At 41.8% G+C, this 15,030-nt stretch overlaps 1 protein-coding gene across 2 annotated transcripts; it reads right to left on the bottom strand.

Moving 5' to 3' along the window:
• Positions 1–168: 168 nt before the first annotated feature.
• Positions 169–14,285, bottom strand: mmd (monocyte to macrophage differentiation-associated). 2 transcript variants are annotated; one of them, XM_030735263.1, is made up of 7 exons: positions 14,110–14,285; positions 5,295–5,376; positions 5,027–5,187; positions 3,940–4,014; positions 3,744–3,845; positions 2,487–2,556; positions 169–1,805 (listed from the first exon to the last, which is right to left on the bottom strand). In XM_030735263.1, the coding sequence occupies exons 1-7, from the start codon at positions 14,145–14,147 to the stop codon at positions 1,602–1,604; spliced, it is 732 nt and encodes a 243-aa protein (XP_030591123.1). In that variant the 5' UTR covers positions 14,148–14,285; the 3' UTR covers positions 169–1,601. The 2 variants fall into 2 exon arrangements, with proteins under 2 accessions (XP_030591123.1, XP_030591124.1); XM_030735264.1 differs by lacking the exon at positions 14,110–14,285 and adding an exon at positions 6,068–6,493.
• Between the last annotated feature and the right edge of the window lie 745 nt (positions 14,286–15,030).

Here is a 15,030-nt window from a genome sequence, read left to right as displayed (position 1 = left end):
TCAGCTAAAGATGTGCTTTTCTAAACCCTCTTAGAAACTCAATAAAGGAAGATTCTAGTTTCTTTTATGCTGAACATCTAATGAGAACTGGATTCAACACTGACCCAGAAAGTCGGTTCAAAGTGAGTTTAAAAGGTCATTATGAATGAGGGTCTGGAGGCACAGACGTAGGGTATTCTCATTTTTTATTCTCACATCAGAAAGGTGATATTTCGTACAGTGGAGAAGCATTCATGGTTATGCAGCACCATTAACAGCCAACAGGAGATATGAGAAGCTTTTTTTTTTTTTTTCTCCCTTGCAAAGGCCAGGAGCATGTCATCATCACAACAAAGAAGAGAATATACAAACATTACAAAACAGTGGTTAAGGAAAAATTGGAGAAAAGTGATCATTCAGTTCCAGACATCACTAAGAGGAAAGCAACAGGACTATCACTGTACAAATCAGGAACCACGAAGCTAATTTACAAAACCAGCAGCATGAGACAAAGACGGGAACATGAGGATTTTTCCACTGATCCCTTCCAAAGAATGCAGACAGGGAACGCCGCTCGTTCTCAAGGTGCAAATCAAAACCTGAGAGGTCAGTGGAAATAAAAATGTAATACTGGACCACAGTACAAAGGTCATGCATACACACACTGTTCACATTACAGAGAAAGTGGAAAAATTCTGTCTCGTTATACCGCCTCAACTGATCTCTCTCTTGTTTGGCTCATTAACAAAAAACCCCCACCTCGCCTGAGTCGCACTGAAATGGTATGAATCGCTTGCTTTATGCCTGCCCACCAGTAGGCGGCGCCAAGTACTCGCAGGAGAAACTGGTTCTCTGAAAACTGCTTCTGGTTGCAGAAACAAAGCGACGTGCATTCAACAAAACAAAAAAAAAGTGCAAATGTAAGTCAGATGGGTTAAAAAACATCACTGTAACTTTACAGAAAGAATAAAAACTGTATCAGCAGAACACAATGTAGCACTGACTTACTTTACACACTTTAAATGTGTATCAACTACTGCGGAGGGTTTACAATGTCTTTTTTTTTTTTTTTTTGGCATCGAATGTGTGGTTGGATTAATAAAAACATGGTTTTCCTTAAATTCAGCTCCTACATCAACGCTAGCATCTGATATAACATCATAAGAGATACTGATCAGAGCTGATTTTTAGCACCTCATTCGATATTCCTCATCTTCAAAACACCCGAAAGGATCAATCTCTGAGTTTTGACACTCAAATAACCCCAAATGTTGAATGTGACTTACTTCAAGTGATACAAAAGACGGCTATCAAATTTCTCAAATACTCATTCAAATACTTATTAATGTGCCAAGGTCAATAGCAAGTGTAAAAGTTCAAAAGTTCCCTTCCTCACTGTCAAAGTTTTTTTTTTTTTTTTACAAAATAGCTATGAAAGTAACTTTTGTTCATTGGCTGAAAAATCTGTTGTCCGCGTTAGAAAACGGTAAACAATTCATGGTCATTATTTTCGTAAACCTTACGGCTGTCGTTGCAGCTTTGGTGGGCAGTTGAGGGAGTCGCCGCGCTCGGCTCAAGAGCACGAGGTGGCGGGACAGGAAGCGTCCAGTCCGGGGTCGTGGTCACAGGTTGAGGAGGGTGTCGGAGCTGGGAGCGTTGTAGAGGTATTTCCAGATGGCGTGGTAGTGCACTGCCGCCGCCAGCGCCACGAACACGTGCCAGATGGCGTGCGCGAAGGGGATGATGCCGTCGCTCTTGAAGAAGAACACACCGAGGCAGTAGATGAGTCCTCCGCAGGCCACCTCGTGAAGACCGTCGGTGTTACTCTGCAGAAACACAACATAAAGGGAAATGTGATATATTCATGTAGCAAGCAAATAATCTCCAGCTCCCTGTCTGTATGAAATGCATTACTGACTGCGGGATGATCGAGTATGAAGTACTCACACACACTTTCTTCAAAAGGATTCATTAAATATTAGCAATTCAATTCAATTTCATTTATTTATATAGCGCCAAATCACAACAGTCGCCTCAAGGATTTTATATTATAAGGTAAAAATCCTACAGTAATACAGAGAAAACTCAACGATGAGACGACCCCCTGTGACAGTGGTGACAGTTTAATAGGAAGAAACCTCCGGCAGAACCAGGCTCAGAACAGGAATTTAACATCGGATTAAAGAAGTCCAGGGAGTCCAGGATCAGAAGGTTTTAGTTTGAGATCCACTGTCTATGTAAAATAAAACATGTAATATGCACTGAACAGGATTAATGAGATATAAGATTGTGTTTTATGATTTATATAAAACAAAGAAAACCAACTTTAAATTGTTTTTTTTCTGTGAACTCTTGTCAAACACTCTAAGGAGGAAGTAAGACACTCCTAACACCTCCACCCTGCAGCAGCCGCCTGTTGTGTTGAGCTGCTGAGTGGAAGAAATGATGATGACGGTTTAAGACATAAGCTGAATGTGACTGTGCTTGTATTAATCAAAATATATTACCATTGTTGTCACGACAGATGCAGGGAAAAATCCCATTGTCAAATAGAAGGCCAGCTCAACAAGTTTATACCTGTGGAGACAAAAAAAAAAAAACAAGCATGTTTACGAGGCCCATGTGATGCAAATTCAAGGAAATGTGAAACATGAGTGAGGCAGGGAGACATTAAGCAAAGTATTAGATCAACAAATCTTCACACTGCTTTCATATAATGTCCCTAAAGAAATCATTTAAGTATGTCTGACTCAGGCTGCTTTATCTTATCAAACACATGAGCCAAAAGATCTGGTTTAATGACAAAAAACAAAGCAGCAAAAAGAAAAGGCCGTTTATCCTCGTTGGGACAGTCTGGTTCAGCTAGTATTGTGGCAGCCTACAGGGGACAACATTTAGTTAGGGCATGAAAGGCGATAGGGGCCCATTACCATGACATGGAAACAGACACAGCTCGTCAAACCCGCCTGAATGCCTGTACAAATCTACAAGATCCAATCAGGTCTGTTGAAAAGCAAACAGTCAACAGACACAGGCAGAAGATGGAGGAAGTGACAAAGTCAAGTCAAACTGATTTTCAGGGTGGTGCGAGTGTAGATTTTTGTGGCGTATGATGTAACCAGTTTTGAAGCACTGTGATTACTTCCTGTAGGTTCAGCATGTCTTCTGAGATAGGAGAGAACTCAAGTCAGATGTGACTTTAGGCTAACATGTAACATGTCTAAGATGTAAGCTGCAAATGTAATCTGATCCAGGGGGTGTCCAGAAGAATGTGTGCAAGAACAGTACAAGTTATTATAGCACAAGCAGCTAAAGCCACTGACAGGTGAAGTACATAACAATGATCAAATTACTGATCACACCAATGCAAATGTTCTGCTGGGAAGCTTGGGTCCTGACATTCCCACTTTGACACTATGTTTGCAGAATAACACTCCCCGATGGCAGCAGCCTCCCTGAGCATGGCACTGTGACTCATCACATTACAAGACAGCTCAGGGAACATGAACAAAAGCTCAAGACCTCAACCCAACCTCCAATCCAGCAATCGCAAGATACAGCAGAACAAGACTCAAAAAAATGGCAGCCCAACACTGCTAACCCACAGGACCAAAAGGATCTGCTGCTAACGTCCTGGTGCTAAACCCCCCCAAACATTCTGTGTCGTGCCCCATGGCAGGATGAGGAACATGTAGACAATATCAGGCAGTGGAGAAGTGAAGAAATAAAATTTCTTCTTGGTGAGTCCCCTGTAATTGACTCACTTTTCGTGATAGTTGAAGACATAAACGGTTCCAGCAGCAGCCATGAGCCACACAAACCAGCGCATGTGCGCTGCAAGGGGGCCGAGTTCACGCAGGTTCAACCTGAATAAAGATGAGGAAAAAAAAAATCCAAATTAGACCCCCGTGTATGACTTAAGCCCCAGTGAGCATATCCTGTCCTCTGTCTGACACTCACCAAGGTGAGTAGGAGGCAGCAATGAAGAAGTAGATAACCACTCTGTCACACATGTGAAAACAATGTTCCACTGACCTGAAACAGATGACACACAGGTTAATGCCTTTTTCACAAACCATCATTTGCATGTTCATATATGGGGAAACCCTTCTGATTAACAGGAAGTGAGATTGTGTTTCCATACGAACAGTGTGTAGTTTGCAAGTGTACAGAAATCACTGTCTGAGCAGGAAACACAAAAAAAAAAAAAAAAAAAAAAAAGCATGACGCAAAGAGTGAACAAAGCAGAAGACGGAACGTGTGAGCCCGCACACCAGATCAACATCTCGCAGCAGGAAACGGTCCATTGCTGTGAATCTGACAGTGCACTCAATTTCATAAGAAAACCAAAATCTGAAGTGAAAAAAAACAAAGCTTACATGTCAAACATTTAGTGTTAAAAATATTGTTTTGAGGGTATTTTTCTGGTATTTTATCAGCACAAACACAGAAACGACTTAATAAGTCTAGTGTTAGATGTTAGCAGATGTTAGATATTAGTAAAGCCCAATAAAATTTTCTCTAAAGCAACATTAGTTCTAATATTGCCTCCAGAATAAAAACAATGTCTTGATGTTGTTTTTGTACAGTTAGCTGACACAAATCGTCATGATTTAATTCTTTAATAACCACAAAACACAAAGGAGTTTCCAAAAGTGGTTTTCCCAATAAGCTCACAACATACAGGTCTTTACATAGGCAGGAAGATGTGAATGAGTGCATGTATGAATGCTTTTACAAGAACATTCACTCAAGACAATATCTGCCATTACACAAGATGAGCAGCAGCACATTTCAGAAGTGGCCCATAAGGGTCTCTCTGCAGCGCTTAAAATAGCGCTGGGTCTACTGGGTCTGCACAGAGCAGATGATGAGGGCATGAAATTGGAGAAATGGCACAGAGAAGCCTGTCAATTTTCAAAATAAAAGACCCCGTGCAGACTAAACGCTCCGCTTTGGAACTGCTCCTTGCATGCAGGATGCAACAAAACTATGTCAGAGACAAACATCCAGGGCTATTCGTGGGATAGGTGACATCAGTCCGCACCTCATGTGACTCTTCTTCCAGGTGATGATATGAAACACAGTGGAGACCAGGAAGAGGGCACACAGGCCCATGCCGTAAACCCAGGCCGTGATCCTCTCCCAGCGGTTGTCCGACAGACAGTGCAGCAACGTCATCCCCACAAAGGCTGGCACAATGAGGAGCTACAAGGATGACATAAAATCACAAAAAAATGATTATTAAGACACTGTCAATTAGTGATGTAGAGTAACTGTGAGATCACAGACACAAACAGTTTGGAGCTACTCACTGCATGAGTGTAGAAGTTTGCAGCATGCTCATAGCAGGTGGGCTGGTAGCGGCAGTTGGCAGAGGCCCGTCTGTTCATGAACCTGAAACACACACACAAACAAACGGAACAAAACATTAAAGTTATGGCACACCGTAGCTTTAACAACAGGCCCACTGTTCAGATTCAGGGCTTTTCAGAGGGGGGAAAAAGGTGCGTTTAATTACATCAGACATGGGAAAGAGCCTATATTGGAACTGCCAAGCAGAAATAAAAGCAGAAGACCACAGAGAAGATTCACAGATTAAGTGAAGTGAGGTTTGGTGTAACAGAAGTGAAAGCATGGCATAGGGTGAGATGGAGGCTATTGATCCGATGTGGTAACCCCTAAAGGACGCAGCACATGCCACTGAATTTATAACTGAAAATCTGTCAACTTGGTTTATAAAAATGGCAGAAAAATATAATTTAAAATGCTTATTCTGTCCTATTAACAGTCCCCAAACCAAAAGATATTCAAATTTAAATAACACAACTCTACAAATCCTCAGGTCTCGGCATTTTTCTTAAGTCACTGTTTAAAGATTAGTTTATCCTTCTTTGGATTTTCTTTCGAAATTTACAGGCTCTAAACTTCCTTTTGTTTGTACAAAACAGGAAACTAACCTCCACTGCGTGCTTTATAAAAGTATGTCACATTATCAGTGGCATTAAAATGTCCCTGTAGTATCTGTAATTTTATCCAAAACACAACCAAAACGGCATTTTTATCTATGATTTCCGCTTTGACATACCTCTGAAAGCTGTTCAAGCTCTTCATTTTTTTTAACTGCGGGAAGCAACGAAAAAATGGACCAGGGCCAACAAAGTAAAGAGCAAAAGTCCAGCTTTAACGAGGGAGGGATAAAACAATAAACTGTCCTGACAAGTCAAAGGAAACGGAAGGCCTAGCATTAGCTAGTTGGCTAACGTTTTGCTATCATGCGCTAACTTTCACTTCGGCTACAAGGCACCGGTAACATTAATACTGCCGCTACAAAGGGCACCATTTTAGTCTTTTTCTTAATACCATTCTGCAGCTAATACTGACTCACTGCCTCTTCTTTAAGCTAGAAAGATCCATGAGCACCCCGCCCCCCGGCAGCCAGGACAAACGAAAAAGACCCCCGCAAATAAGCAGCCCCGCCGGTCAATAACACGCTGCTCCCCGCTGAGCCGCTTCACAAAAAATATGATTTCTTTTAGAGCCCCACAGACCAGCAGTGGCGAGATGTCGAGTGGCAACGGCATGAGCCAATGAGCAGCCACTGAGCCGGAAAAACGGCCAATCGGCTGCTAGGTGGGTGTAGTTCTGTAGAGGTGTATCATTTTTGGTTGACAGCTAAATATTGACAATGGCACAGTTTATGGCAATGTCTAGAAATAAAAATAATGAAAAAAAAAAAAAAAAAACAGACACATAAATAGTCTTTTCACATGGTGTTGATATAATGCCACCTTCTAAGACGCATAGGGCTCTATTAACAGTTAATTAATGATTCACCAACACTTTACAGCTCTGCCAGAAGTCATTAAAAAATGAAAAATGGCTCTTATCCATCCTCTTCCATCATTAATCTTTAGTTTATTAGTAACTGTTTGGCCGGTAACAGCAGACATAAGGGGGAAATGGCAAGCTATTAATTTTATTTTACAGTTGTATAAAAACAGTGACTTGAAACATTTGTTGAAATGTCTCATGTAACTCAGACAGAAAGGCTCGTTCTCAGGTGATTTTATTTTCTGACTGGTTTTTGCCATATTATGTCAGATTGCACACCTTCAGCCTGCTGCTGTTCTGTGAAACAAAACATGCTCTGCAGGAAGTTCTGCTCAGATGGAGGATGCATTACTGACCTCAGCTGTTGTGCCCACAGCATGCAATCACCATGAAATCTTAGTAAGCAATGCTTTAACTCATTTTCAGTTCTTTCTTCTTTTTTTTTCTTCTTTTTTTGCAACTATTAACCATGTGACAGATTTTATAGTAGGCTTAAAAACAGACTCCTGTAAGGAATTGTATTATGCATGCTAGAATAATTTCTTATGATGCTGCAGCAGTCAGACTGACACAGCCACAGAGTGAAGCGTACACACAGTATCACATTGTAACAGCCTTGTTACATAATAGCGCCACAACTTGACAAGTGCCTCTTAGCTATAAGACTGTTTATGTAAGACCAAAGTGAAATCCTTCGGCTTAATGAAGTTCATGCTGTGCGCTCTGCTTTAAGGCTGAGACCATTCATGCCATGTTTTCTGTGCACATTTTCTAGCTTCAAGAGATACCACAGAAAATTTGGCTATGCTGCATGTCAGAAATTGTACACCCTTCTTGGGTGTAGCCTGTCACAGTAAATAAAAGCCTTACTGTACCAGTGAGAGCAGAGAATGGGATTGATCCAGACAAAGGGAAACAGCTCATTGTGCGCGGTGGACAATGGGAGAGTACCAGAGGCCATGTGTCAGAGGACAGTGTCTTCTGGCTTCAGTTCTGCTTTTCTGTTTTTCTGCATCGCTAACATCATTGACACTGAACCTAAGAGCTGCAGGCTGGCAGCCTGTCACAGCAGCACAGGGTGACTTCCTGTCCACAGGCTGAGTTTGCCTGTGTGTGACTTGCACTGGTCACCTTCTCACTTGGATGGAGTTTCTCCCACTGTGTAACCTGCACTCTTGAATCACAGGTGCAGCTGTATCAATTTGCACCTACTCGTGTCACCGTGAGAGCAATGACTGGATTCAGAATAGAATAGAATAAAACTTTATTGATCCCTTGCAGGAAATTGCTTTGTTACAGCAGCAGCAGTTAACACTAATACAATATACAATGCTATAAGGACACAATATAAATACTATGGGACTAAGAATATTACATACACAATATAAGAGCTATATACACAACATAAATATAAATACTATATACAACTGTGCATTGAAGTTAGTGGTTGATTGAGGCGCTTGCCCTCTTTATGAGCTTATCCACTCTGTTCCTGTCTCTAGAGCGAGCCCCCTCCCCCCAGCACACCACACCAAAGAACAGTGCACTCACCACCACAGTCTGGTAGAAGGTAAGCAGGACTGGTCTGCAGATGTTGAAGGATTTTAACCTTCTCAGGAAGTATAACCTGTTTTGCCCCTTCTTGTACACGGGTCATTTTGAGTGAGAAACAGCATTTCTATCACAAGGTAGAAGCTGCACTCACTTTTTGGCAAAGTGACTTTTATATATTGATTTTTTTATCAATGTATAAACTGTCATTGACATTAAAAATGCCTTTTTAAACAAATCTAGCTCAGAAGGCTGCAGAAATCACAACAAATATAACATCACAGTTCTATAAAGATATTTTAAGTGGCCAAAGGCACAGGATTGATTATAATGTAGGTACAATAACACAGACTCCTAAAGATTCTTGAAAAACAGGTTATTTCTTCATTTTATATATAAGCCCTTCATAAATCATGATGACTGCAGTCTATTTACCATAATAAGCAAAGGCATTACACATAAAAGCACTCAGAAACATTGGAACCACTTTATGGCAGATTGACAGTCACAGAAAACATCCCAGTCTGTAAGCTCTAAGCATCCCTGTAGAGATTCCTCTGCATCCCTGAATCAGCATTTCACAGTCTTAAAAATAACAGGCAGCTTTTTGACTACGGGGGTGTGGGTGGGGGAGAGGTGAATAAGATTGTGGTCAGAGTCACGATTGGGGTGGGGGTGGGGGGGTAGTGACGTGACTTCGTATGCATCCTTCACAGCATACAAAAGATCCAGCGTTTTTCCTCCCGTCGTATGGCAGCCCACGAACTGTTTGAATGTTAGTAATGTGCTTGAAAGGGAGACGTGGTTAAAATCTCCCGAGATGAGAAAAAATGAGTGTGGGTATTTTCCTTGTAGTCTCGCGATAATCACGAGTACTACATCGCAAGCCGATTCAGCACGTGCGGACGGCGGAATGTAAACAACAATGGCGACCACCATAGTAAACTCACGTGCCAGGTAGTAGGGCCTTAAACTAGCAGCAAGAAGTTCAATTTCCTTGTCACAAACACGCTCCCTGACTGTCACGTGCACCGGGTTACACCGTTCGTTGTTCACAAGCAGAGCCAGACCCTCCTTTCCTCTGACCGCTTGCTTTGTGTCTCTGTCCGCACGGATCGTCAGGAAGCCGCTGAAGCTGCTGTTGTTTTCTGATATACAGTCCTTTGGCCACGTCTCTGTAAAGCACATAAGGCTGCCCTCCCGCTAGAGTTTCGAGCATGGAATGAACATTCCCCATGAGGACGGATGGGAGAGTCGGTCTGTGGATCTCTTTCCATGCTCTTCTCCGTCTCCTGTTCCTTTTGTGTCCCCTGTTGTCTCCTTCATAGCACTAGCACGAGAAAAACAATAGCAGGGCAGAAGGGATAGGTACTACACACTAACAAACTGTTTATAACTGGCTATAGGCTTAAAAACTAAAACGTGGGCCGAGGAGCTGCTGCTGTAACAGGCTGAGGTTTCTAACTGTTAAAAGGGAGTTTTTCCTTCCCACTGTCGCCAGGTGCTTGCTCATATATCATAGGGGGTCGTTTTGACTGTTGGGTTTTCTCTGTAATTATTGTAGGGTCTATATCTTATAATATAAAGCGCCTTAAGGTGACTGTTTGTTGTGATTTGGCGCTATAAATAAAATTGAAAGTTGTAAACATGGAGATATTTGCCCAAACACGTGGCGTGAACTTCAGCGTTTCCTGCTTTGCTGGTCATTTCCAGTCCCTGCACACCTGTTCCTTGTTTCCTCATTGAGCCAGGGCACATCAGTACGCTTCCCAAGCCCTTGATGCCAGATTGTCTGTGCTATTCATCTGATACCAAGGCCAGCCTCCCATTTTACTTCTGCTTGTCTGTAAAACCAGCTAACACAAAGCTCCTTTTTTTATTTCTCAGTTTGCTCAGCCTCGGGCCGACTCCATAGGTTTCTGCAAATGTATGAACAACCACAGTTTCTAAAGCCCACACTATCTAATCTCCCTGATAACTCAGGGGTCAGGTGTGCTCACAGTATTTAAAACGCACTCGGTGACCTTTCACTTTCTACAAAAGAATTTCCTGCCGAGAACCCAGAGTGGAAGAACTAAGCAATCCTCCCCACGTAAATACTAATGCAGGATTAGAGGATAACCAAAGTGACTGTATGGCTCTTAGCTCTTAGTAGATTTGTCTTGTAGGAGAAACATATAGGTGGGAGTGCCCTTGGAATAAAAGAGGCTTTATGTGCACATGTGACATGAGGTTAAACAGCTTTGTAAGTGGTTTACTGTTTCATGGTAGAATGCAGAATCCTTGGGTAATTTCCAGTAAGGGGTGGGAAGGAAATCAGTGTGGAAGACATTACTGGAATGTCACATTAGCTAAACAGGCTAACTGTAAAAACTTGTGTGGGAATGCAATAAGTTAGTATTTTCATGGCACATTAACGGAATTAAGAAAATATTCCAGTATATATCCATCACTGTAGAACTAAGAATAAATAAGGAAAACAGTTGCCTTATTTTATTTTAGATCGATGACCTAATCTCTTCATGTCCCTTTTGATTACAGTCAGATGAACGTGTTTCTAAAATCACCTCAAATATTTTCAGGTTTTATGACTCACTCAGCCTTCCGTTACAGCTGAGTCTGCTTTTTCAGTTAAAACATAAACTGTGTCACACTTTTTGCAGAACTTTAATAGAAACATTAAAGTTTCCCATCAGAGGACTTCAGTTTGACCCTGAGCAGAGCATTACCCTACACTCTGCTGTCTGTCATCAAGCCAGCAGCTCCCTTTACTTGTGGTGTCACAGTTGTGCTCATGTGGCACGAAGGCAAATAAAACACACGCAGAGCAACGTGTCATTAAATACAATGTAACAAACACAGAACAGCTTATTTTCCTTTATCCTGTCTTCCTGAAATCATACCTAGAACTATCTACTGTGCTATGAATGATCATGTAAGTACACACACACCTTTAAATCCCAGTGATTTTTGCAAAGCACTTTAGAAGGTTTCTCACATTGATCTCCCATTAGGAGCAATTCAGGGACAGTTTTCCATGAAGAGGGTACAGAGATCGAACCTTGCTAACAGTGGACAACCGGTCTACGTGTACCACCCGAGCCACGGTCGCCCCAGATCAGCAAAGCAAAACTAAACCAAGTATTTAGGTCAGGAGCGATCCTGCTGCAGCATTTTCCGTACCCAACTTAATTAATCTTGCATCTATCAAGCTGAGCCTGCCGCACTCTGTAATGGAAAGCACAAAGGCAGGATTACTGCGAGCCTCAATGCACGGCTGCTGTTCTGTTCTGTTCTTACACACAGGGGTGTCAAAGGTCAACGCCTATTGTACTACAACAAATATTAAGAATGAGAGCTCAGTCTGCTTTAATTGTGCCAGCGTGTCCATGAGCTGAGGAAACAGCAGTAGAGAAAAATAATTTGGCCTCATTAATAAAGCGTACATATTCTAAGATTGAGAGCAATGACTCGCGGGACTGTTAATGTAGCGTAGATGTTATCTGTTCATGTGGGAGTGTTGTGATCAGAGTTCTGTTGTTTTTGGGCTTTGATTGTTGGCTGTTGTTGGGTGTTGTGTGATGTGGTTTCCAGTGACTATGTGGATGAGAACAGTGTTAAGAGTTGGCTTATAGCAATTAATATTCATGTTCCAAATTATTGTTTAAGTAGTAAAATAACTGGTGTTGTTGTCTCTTGACTCATAAAAAAATAATTAAAGAAATTGTTAATTAAATTTTTCATCAGGCAAATTAATTTAATTATCTAATATATAATTGGATTTAGACGCTCAAGATTAAAACAAAACTTTCTGCATGAAGCAGAGAAAATGTCATCTGAGCATATTATTTGAGCAATTGTATATTTACCATATGTTTGGCCAGCCTTTACCTGTACAGAGAATTCTGTTGACCTCTTTTATGAATGCAAACTGTTTATGGCACATTTCTTAGAAGAACCAGGATTACACTGAGAATCATCCAGACTCCAGATCCAGACTCAGACGCGGCTATTTCTGAGCTGGCAGCACAAACTGGGAGCTGTAATCACAGCGTCTGGAATAATCAGGGAACAGGGCGGCTAGTTTCCTTGTTTCCAAATTGAATTTTATTTCCTTTCATTTTGTACCGTGTCCTACAGTAAACGGTTAAATCATAGACATCTGTGTGCATTTGTGTCTGTAAAGTAAATTGAAACCATGACTGATGCATGTAAACCTCAATAAACAGCACTGAAAGAAATGTCCCCAAATGACAGTAAAATACAGACAGATTTTCCAGTTCTTAACTGTTATTTTACAGCGTGCCTGTAATGGGTTCTTACTGGATTGTACGCTTCTTCCTTCAGCTTCTCACTTTAAACTATAACTGCAAACATCACCCATTAATTCATTTTTTTTGTCTATGTAATTATGGAAAGATAAAGTTGATCAGTAAGAGGAAAGTGCTGCAGAAAATATGTTTAAATAAATACAAAGAATGAGAGGAGAAAGCGACATTGATCAGTAAGTATAGTGAATATCTTTTGACTCACTGATGTATGAAAACAACCACCCAGAATATGAACACCGGCCAGATCTGATTAATCTCTGAAGGAGTCTTGCTGATGAAGGCCCATCACCAGCTAGAATCAACATCACATGCCCACAGCACAACAAAAGCAATAATCAGTGGTAAGAGTGGTAAGAAAGCTCGCTGCTGATATATTTACTTTAAGGGCATTTGCAATATTTAATTGGATCTGGCGTATTTTAAACTTTTGTGATATTTTTGATTCTAGAGTGATCTCCGGGAAATGACACCAAGAGGCCCCCGTTACACCGTGTACTGTGTTGAACATCTTAAATCTCAGCCCTGTCTATTATCGCCCATATTATAATGTTAAAAAAAAAAACCAGTTAAATTAATGAAAAGCACACAGGAGGACCTAAACGAATGACCTGAAATCGCTGAAACGAAAGTTCGATCACAGTCAGATGGAGCATGAAAGCAGAATCAAAGTTGAGTAGTGGTAAAAGCCATCGACAGAGTGCAGTCAGAGTGCATCGGAGGTGAAATCAATCATAAAAACCTCAGTTGAGTTTATTCACTCTCTCGCTCTTTCAGCACCACTGCAGCTCCGTGCTCTGTTTGCTCGATAAACAAAACTATCACGAGCGTCACTTATGCTCCAACTCGAGTGTTTGCTTTCTGCAGACTTGATACACCTTATCTGCTCTTCAGCGATGGATGAGACAACAGGAAACACTTGAGGCTTAACCGCTGCTTTGTGCTCATTAATCTTACCCAAACATTTATGATGGACAACTTTTAAACTGAACTTTTAATGCAGGTGGGACGTGTGTCGGGTCGGGAACTGGACGAGAGCACCTTTAGCTTTCTGTCCACCTTTCATATTTCCTTGAGTTATGCAAAGCTTTACAGTTAGTCCAGCCTTAACCAATTATTCAGCATTGATCCCTGAGCAACAGCCAATCATGAGCACCGCACCTTGGATTTCAATGTAGTAAAGATTGTTTTATATGGAGAAGAGGTGCAAAGTCCACAGACATCAAGTATTTCTCTTGTGTAAGATCATTCATTTCTCCTCCACTGCAAACCTGAATCTTAAACCTCTCTTTCTGCTCTTCACAGTTCCTTTTCAGAGGTGACTGCGGGCTTTGCCTTGAGATCCTTGAGATAAAGAGGGATTTCACCTGCATGCACACAGTGCTTAAAGACATCAACACATGTCACTCTCACTCACCGTCCAAGTTTGGTCCTGTGTAGGTCAAATCCCAGCATTGTCCCAGCAAAAAACAAACAAACAAACAAAAAAAAAAGCCCCAGAAAAATGTAAAAAGCAATGTGTGTACAAAAAGGAGCCGGGTATAAACAGAGGTAAGTTTCACTCAAACCATCGTGCTCTTCTTCTCCCTGAAGTCTGAATGTGACGGTTCGTGGTAGGTGGTGATCATGTTGGCTGTGTCCCACCGTCCCACAGGTGCTGTAGAGCTCTGCATCACCACCAGCCTGATGGGAGACTGAGTGGGCTGTGGGTCCGGGGCGTACTCCTTAGTAGGATCTTTGCCCCGGCAGTCATACATTATACAAGATATCAGGAAGACGAGGAGCAAGATAACGTAGCTGGCAATAAGGATGCAAAGGTTCAAAGTGACAGGGTCAATCTCCTGGTAGTTTTCCAGAAAGCCCATGGTGCCTGCTTCATGCTGGGTGGCCCAGAGGGCCCTGAAACCAGCACCTCAGAGGACGGAAAGGCAGGAGATGTCTACGGCTGATGCACACCAAGAAACACTAAGCAAGCCTGGTGACATCAGGGCTCTCTCTCTCTCTCTATCCTCTTCAATCTGCCCTCCCTTCCTGCTCTCACTCCATCCTCTTTGCCTCGCTTCTGTCTTCTTCCTCCTCTCTGTTTCCGAGGAGCGCTGTGGATATGTGGCACTGAGGTAAAAATACTTTAATCCCCATCTCTCCTCTAACCTGGAATTTCTGCGATCCATGGCTCACTTTAATAACTTAAGCTTCGGTTGTAACGCAGCAACTGCAGCAGATTCTGTGTTATATCATCATCTGAATATTTAATTACTGCGTGTGTGTGTGTGTGTGTGTGTGTGTGTGGTAATCTTAATCTTGATTGTGACTGGGGATTGACGGAGGAAGCCATCTG

Source organism: Archocentrus centrarchus, chromosome 8 (genome assembly GCF_007364275.1).
Source record: "Archocentrus centrarchus isolate MPI-CPG fArcCen1 chromosome 8, fArcCen1, whole genome shotgun sequence".
Lineage (NCBI taxonomy): Eukaryota > Metazoa > Chordata > Actinopteri > Cichliformes > Cichlidae > Archocentrus > Archocentrus centrarchus.
The sequence above is the reverse complement of the archived record's forward strand: the minus strand, read 5'-3'. Positions and strand labels throughout refer to the sequence as shown.

Excerpts from the sequence above, each read along its gene's own strand:
- mmd (XM_030735263.1), bottom strand. The coding sequence starts at position 14,147 with ATGCTGGGATTTGACCTACACAGGACCAAACTTGGACG. Across the intron at positions 4,015-5,026 it reads TGGAAGAAGAGTCACATGAG|GTCAGTGGAACATTGTTTTC; the intron begins GTGCGGACTGAT and ends CATCTGTTTCAG. Across the intron at positions 1,806-2,486 it reads CATCTGTCGTGACAACAATG|AGTAACACCGACGGTCTTCA; the intron begins GTAATATATTTT and ends GTGTTTCTGCAG.